General features: G+C 44.5%; 1 protein-coding gene across 2 annotated transcripts in view; it reads left to right on the top strand.

Annotated features, from left to right (window-relative positions):
• Positions 1-7,500, top strand: part of nAChRbeta1 (nicotinic acetylcholine receptor beta1) — a 404,305-nt gene that overhangs the window by 282,546 nt on the left and 114,259 nt on the right. For both annotated transcript variants that reach the window (XM_076213927.1, XM_076213926.1), the window contains exon 2: positions 3,731-3,867. In XM_076213927.1, the coding sequence (XP_076070042.1) occupies positions 3,731-3,867 (137 nt within the window). The remainder of the gene's footprint in view (positions 1-3,730; positions 3,868-7,500) is intronic.

Here is a 7,500-nt window from a genome sequence, read left to right as displayed (position 1 = left end):
CTTGTTCAGTAGCAACCTCTTACAAAAGAAAAGGAACTAGGGAAGGAGTAAATACCACTACCCTCACTCTCTGGTGACCTGAGGATGATGTGAGGTCGGGTCAGGGGGAGGGGGAGGATACCTATTAACAATTTGTTTTGTAATGAACAATCCTGAGATTATATCTGGTGTCCATTGACCTTTAGAAATATTTATAGTGGGAAGATCATTTATTAAAGTAGATTCAACCTCTTTCCTTGAGAACCTACAACCAGATTTATGTAAGTTAAAATTTGTCCCAGTCCATCCGGTGATTTAGATTGTTCACGTGTTGGAACACAGATGAATTCTCTTGGCCATACCTAATTGACCTTATGTGCTCATTCAACCTTGTCCCTAGGTCTCTCCCCGTCTGACCGATGTATGCTCGGTTACAATCTTTACACGGAAGGGAGCAAAACCCCGGGATATGACCATTAAACCTCTAATAGATATTAACAAATTTTATTAATAGTGTTCGGATAATTATTAATTAAATTTACCTTATCTTTGGGAAGAAATTTAGACAAGTGGCTAATGGACTGTGGAAAGAAAGGTAATAATAAGGGGACTTTGTAACACATTTGGCTTTGTGGAAGGGAAATTGAAAAATCAAGTTCTGATTTGGCTGAGGGCTTTATCCAGGAACCACTGAGGGTAAGCTAATTTTGTTAATTGGGACCTGATGGAAATAAGCTCATGTTCTAAAAATTGGGGGCTACAGATCCTGAAAGCTCGGAGAAAAAGACCCGAAGCTACGCTCCATTTAATATGACCTGGGTGATGACTAAAAAAATGAAGATAACTTCCTGAATGGGTGTTCTTTCTAAAAACAGTAAAGGCAAACCTATTGCAATTCCTCATGATTAATGTGTCTAAAAAGGGAATTTTGCCATATTTTTCCCAGTCCACCTTGGTAATTTATATTAGTTGAGAGTATTCTTCTTACGACGATAAAACCCCCAGGTATGATTTGTTTCACATATGTTGATGATATTTTCATCCTTTGGGATGAGAGTTCGGGTCCCTTTGATGCATTTCTAGAAAAACTGAATTCAGTTAGCAAATAATATCAATTCCCAAGGTGGAATGGGAAAAAGATGATACAATTTCCTTCTTAGACACATTAATCATGAGGAATGGGAATAGACTTGCCTTTACTGTTTCGAGAAAACCCCTCTGCTTATCATTGCAAGATGTAATTCAGAATTGCAAAGTTATATTTACCCTGGCGAGAGAGCTTGTTTACATTTCAGGGGCCTCCGGAGGGGGGACTCTCCCCCCCTCCCCCCCCCCTTTATCATTAACATATGCAAAGTTTGAAATGCGAAGATGTGAGGGAACTGAGTGAAGCGGAGTTGGTGTCAACAAGTAGGTGTGGCTTCTTTCTCCCAGAGGACCGAGTTCATTCCTCGGGCTCCAGCCCACTCTTGCAACCGCAGACGCCGCACACAACCATCACCCGGGGTAGTGGTTAGCGTCTGGGACCCTCCATTCTGAGGTGCTAAAATCGTGCCCCACTCAAAGCGTGAGAGCGGTACGACACTGGAAGCCGTTACTATCCTCCTGAAGCAAGGGGATAGGTGTGTGATGCGTATAAGGCCGCAGTATTACCCGTTAATCAGACTGCATTTGCTCTGAGCTCTCATCCGGATGTTTAGTAGCTGTCGATCACGAGTCCAGCACGTGGTCCGGGACTGTAGGGACGCACAGGCGTTCCTCACCATGTATATAACGTTATCACTTCTTGGTGTCGTTTTTCTGGGGGATAGAGCGGTGATCCTGCAGCGGACCATTAAAGTTAACCTCTGTGTGTGTACATGTGTGTTTTTACCTAGTTGTATTTTGCGGGAGAAGAGCTATGCTCGTAGAGACTCGCAGCTGTATCTTTCCGCATCCAGTTCTTTCTTAAAATCATGTATAGTTTTAGCACTCACCGTTTTCTCTTTCAGTTGGTTCCATTATCTATTACTCTGTGTGGAAAGCTGTTTTTTTCAGATCTCCTCTGTAACTGTCCTTCTTAAGTTTCTTCTTGAGTCCTCTTGTATTTCTTTGTCCCATTTAAGTAGATCATCCCTATCAAGGATTTCCATCCCTTTCATAATTCTATAGATGGTTATCAAATCGCCTCTTTCTCGTCTTTGCTCCAGAGTTAATAAGTTTAGTTTGTCTAATCTTTGTTCGTATGTCAGCTTGCTAAGTGTTGGTGCCCTCTTTATTAATGCTCTTTGAATTCTTTTTAGTTTATTTATTTATTTATTTATTTATTTATTTATTTTTGTACTGGGTGTCCATAGTGACACTGCATACTCCAATTTTGGTCTTACCAGTGTTACTAGTATTCTCTTTACCATTTCCTCGTCCATGTAGTCAAAGGCCACTTTCATTGATCTTATTGAATTGTAGGTTTCTTCTACTATTTTGTTTACATGTTTGTCTGGTGTCATGTCTCTTTCTGAGTTTACTTTTGTAACTTCTTTTGTTCCAATTTTGTATTGACCGGATATTCTAATTTTACTTTTTCCAAATTCCATTATGCTACATTTTTAATGTTGAAATTCACTTCGTTCTTTTTACTCCAATTCCAGACTTTGTCCAGGTCTTCCTAAAAAGATTTGTAATCTTCTTCGTTACTCACTCTCTTCAATAGTTTCGTATCATCTGCAAAGAAGTTTATATAACATTCAACTCCTTCATCCATGTCGTTTATATAAATGTGTGTGTGTGTGTGTGTGTGTGTGTGTGTGTGTGTGTGTGTATTTGTGTGTGTGTGTATTTGTGTGTGTGTGTGTATGTGTGTGCGTGCATTTGTGTGTGTGTGTATGTGTGTGCGTGTATTTGTGTGTGTGTTTATAAATGTTTATACATATGTATGGACGGATGTGATTTCCAATTTGAACAAGTCATCAAGTTTGAAACATCTTGAAATAGCCCCGGAGATTGCTTCGGAAGATTCCGATACTTCTCACCTCGGGAGCTGCTGAGCTGTTGCCGCTCCCCCCACCCCCCATCTTCCATTCCTATATCAACATATACACTGTAGAATACTTTATTCATTCATATATGCATTTGTTGTTTAATTATTACCTTTATTATTTCATTATTATATATTTTTTTATTTACTATTTGTTCATTAATTTGTATATTCATTTATTTGTTATGTATCGTATATATTTATACATTTACATTTATTTATTTGTCTATTTATTTACTATTTTCCAGTTGTATTGAGCCTAGCTACGGACCAACAGGTCTTTCGTTGGTGGACGGCTCCCCCATTATGTTTCACTGTGCCGTACTTGCTCTCTCTGATTTCATGTGACGTTTCCTGGTACCATATGAAGACAATGTTTAGGCACCATAACTTGCACTCTCTGGAAAGACGAAGAGTGCGGTGCGATCAAATAGAGGTATTCAAATGGGTCAAAGGTTTTAACAATGGTGATGCAGGCAAGGTTATCCTATTAAGACAACAGAGCAGGACTCGTGGTATTGGGTTTAAACTGGACATATTTAGCTTTAAGAAGGAAGTAGGCGAGAACTGGTTTACCGATAGAGTGGTCAACGAATGAAACAGACCTTGTACCGATGTAGTGAGCACTGAAACAATTGTTTTAAGAGAAGATGGGGGTGACGTGAAACTTCCTAGTGTAGGCCTTATGGTCTCTTGCAGTCTCCTCCATTCTTATGTTGTTCTTATGTCTCTCTCCAGGGTGCTGCAGCGAAGATGAAGAGAGACTGGTCCGCGATCTGTTCCGAGGCTACAACAAGCTGATTCGTCCCGTCGAGAACATGACGCATAACGTCGAAGTCGCCTTCGGTCTCGCCTTCATCCAGCTCATCAACGTGGTGAGTAAGACAGGCGGAGACTTGACCTGTCATTCTTTTTCTTTTTCTTTTACCGGAGGGGGGGAGGTAGTTTCCCCTTCGGAAGGTCCTCTGCGGTGAGTTCTGCAAACGCGCCGAAGAGGTGGAGTCATAAATGTGGTAGAAGGAGAGATTCAAGAAGGACACCAGAATGGAAGTTAGAACAGGTGACTGCTTCTAGGCCTGGCAGTCAAGGGTACCTCGGGCAAAGGTGCAGCATCTGCTCAGCGTCTCCTGGCGTGGACTTCTCGCCTCACAAAGGACAACAGCCCAAAGGGAGAAGGACCTGACGGAAAAGAATGACTCCTCCAGGTGTGCGCCCATCGTCCACTCCTCCTTTTCCTATTCCTCTTCGTGTTCTTCCTTTTCCTCTTCCTCTTCGTGTTCTTCCTTTTCTTCATCTTCTTCCTACTTTTCCCCTCCTCCTCCTCCTCCTCCTCCTCCCGCTCCTCCTCTTCCTCCTCCTCCTCCCCCTCCTCCTCCTCCTCCCCCTGCTCCTCCTCCTCCCCCTCCTCCTCTTCCTCCTCCTCCTCCTCCTCCTCCTCCTCCTCCTCCTCCTCCTCCTCCTCCTCCTCTTCGTCCTCCCTTCTACTCCTCCACTTCCTTTTCCTCCTTTTCTTCCTTTTTCCTCTTCCACTCCTTCCTACTCCTCTTCTTTCTTCTACCCCTCACCTATTTCATTTTCTTTTCCTCCTCTTCCTCCTCCTCCTCCTCCTCTTCCTCCTCCTCCTCTTCTTCATTTTTCCACATCCACCCCTTCTACTCCTTTTTTTCTTCAATCCCTCCCCTATTTCACTTTCTTTTCCTCCTCCTCCTCTTCTTCCTCCTCTTCCTCCTCTTCCTCCTCCTCCTCTTCTTCCTCCTCCTCCTGCCCTTCCCACTTCGTGCCTCTGTGAAACGGGCAGACCACTCGAGCGCCTCTCGCCGCTTTGTCCGGAGTCGTTATCCACGTTACTTAGCTCCCAAAAGTAGACGAAGAACATGATGAGATTATTAACAGCCCAGCTTCCCTTGACATGGTGGCTGATAGTTGGTGGTTTTGTGTGACGTCATGGGGGTTGTGGAGGGGGGGGTTAGAAGTTGGGGGGGAGTTACTGGGGTGTGGAAAATATGTCCCTCGTTATGGTATTTAATCCGACTTTCTTCCACATCGTGACTCCATAGGAACCCCCTTCCCCTCCTTCGCCAGGTTTAATTGTCCCCCTCCTCCCCCTCCCTCCCCTTCCTCCCTCCCCCCTGTAGGAGTGGATAAGAAGCTGCTATGGTCTAATTATTGTTCTAGGGGACTTGACAACCTTCGTGTTAATTTTGGTCTTTTAGAGGACGGAGGAAAGGAAAGTTGTGTCTGCGTTCAACTTCAGTTCGATGTTTGTCTTCGGTAATGCCTCAGCCAATCTCACGAATAATGTATTCGACCTCAGGAATATTGTATTCACCTTAAAACAGCGTTTCCCAACCTTTTCCGACCATAGCACCCCCTGTTGTCATGTCTAAGCAGTTCAGCACGCCTATCTTGTTATTAGAAGGATAAAAGAAAGTGAAGTGTGCTTCTTGATGATTTATTTTCATGATTCCTTAGAACTGAAACAAATTGACAATAGTGTTTGTAGAAGAAATAAGAACACCTTAGAAAAATAAGGTAGCATGGAAAAAGTCAAATATGCACAACTAGGTAATCAATGATACATATATCAATGTGATTTTTGTGTGTGCATCGCTTCCCAGCATCCCCTATAATTGATTTCAGCACCCCAGGTTGGGAAACGCTGCCTTAGAGGATTCTGTAATCACCCTCGAGAAGTCCGCAATCTCCTTCGAGGATCCCGTATTCTTTCTTGAGAACGAAGTATTCCCCTTCGGATTGGCTGCAGTAGAAGGTGTATTCTTCTCCAAGGGGAATATTTCTTGCAAGTATTCTGTATTCCCCTCCGGAAACTGTATCTTGGCTATCAGGAGTGTTGTATTCCTCCATGAGAATATTTTTTTTTCATCTCCCAAGATATTGTATTCATGATTTATGATGTATTCTTCCACGTTGGGAGTGATGTATTCACGATCTATGATGTATTCCTCCTCGAGGGGAATAAGGAAACCATCGCGTTCGTGTTGAGCCTTTATAGGGAAGGAAGGGGGTATCGCAGAGTACAAAGGGATAGGCAATCTCAGTTTGAGTTGCCTTTGCCGCGAGATTTAGGGCAAATTTACTAAAGGCAATTACTGTGATTACCCCCAGGAGAGAAGTAGAGTTTGGATTATTTTTTATTTATTTATTTATTTATTTATTGTATTTTATTGTATTTTTCTTTTGTAAGGGGAACACTTCGGCTCAGATTTCAAGGCCGAAGATTCCCCGACTTCCACTCGGAGAGCCAGCAGGAGAACACTCATTGCTGCATCGAGCCTCACCGCCGCCGCCGTCGACCGGCTCCGGCAAGCGAGGACGCAAATCGAACTCCCGGCCAGAAACTGCATTACAGAACCAATCCGAACGGCTGTTCGGTGCCTTGAGCCCGGAGTGCCTGGCACCGCTTTGGCAGTGCCAATTTGAAGGAGGGCCATTGCGGAGCCAAAGGAGGCAGGGGCCGCTGGGACTCGTACGTGTCGCGTGTGTTGAACCAAGTGGTCTTTGGCTGGTGTAATATGCGGCGCGGGGGGACCCAAGGCTTGCATCGATGGAAATTAAGTGAATGGGTTGACCGAACCACCTTTGCAACAGTCTCCCTCACTCCCTCCCTTCCTCCCTCTTTCTTTTCCCCTGCACACCTTTATCCAGTATTAAAATATAACATACATTTACAGGCACGGACACACACACACACACACACACACACACACACACACACACACACACACACACACACACACACACATACACAAACATACGCCCACGCCTCTGAAGGTGGGTCCCTAAATTTAATAAAATCGCCTGACGTCAAGGGGTAAGCTCTTGCGACCGGGAGGACATCACTGTGCCCCCTCCCCCACCCCCCACCTCGACCCCGGGTGTCCGGTGGCGCCGCGCCGGTCCGGGGGTGCGCGGAGGGGCGGGTGGGGGGTGGGGGTGGAGGAAGATTTACTAGGAGACCGGCAACCGGCTGTATTGCATGCACTCAAGTTGGCAAAGCATGCTCATCGTCAGCTCTGCTCCCGAAGCCGCCGCACTGCGTATGTGCTTCCTTGCCTCCTTGTTTGCTTCCTTACTTGCCTCCTTGCTTGCAAGACACGAGTGGCGAGGAAAGAACTGCTTCTAGGTTTAGGGTGGACTCCTGCAAGTAGGGGGGACGTCCTTGTAAGAGAAAGTATATTAATCTAAGTAGATTATGTGTGTATGTTTATGTGTGTGTGCGTGTGTGTGAGTGTGGATGTATGTGTATTTACCTAGTTTATCTTAAGGGAAGGGGAGCTACGTTCGTGGTGTCCCGTCTCTGTATCTCTCCATGTCTAATTTCCTCTTAAATTCGTGTATAGTTTTTGTACACACTATTGTTTGGTCTAGCGTGTTCCACTACTCTGTGAGGAAAGCTGTTCTTTTTCAGGTCTCTTCTATAACTGTCCTTTTGGAGCTTCCATCCATGTCTCCTTGCATTTCTCTTATCCCAATTTAGTAAGTCTTCT

This window comes from Oratosquilla oratoria, chromosome 32 (assembly GCF_046742065.1).
Source record: "Oratosquilla oratoria isolate Oo_2021 chromosome 32, ASM4674206v1, whole genome shotgun sequence".
NCBI classification, from domain to species: Eukaryota; Metazoa; Arthropoda; class Malacostraca; order Stomatopoda; family Squillidae; genus Oratosquilla; species Oratosquilla oratoria.
Note: the sequence above shows the minus strand (reverse complement) of the source record. Positions and strands in the feature narration are given on the sequence as shown.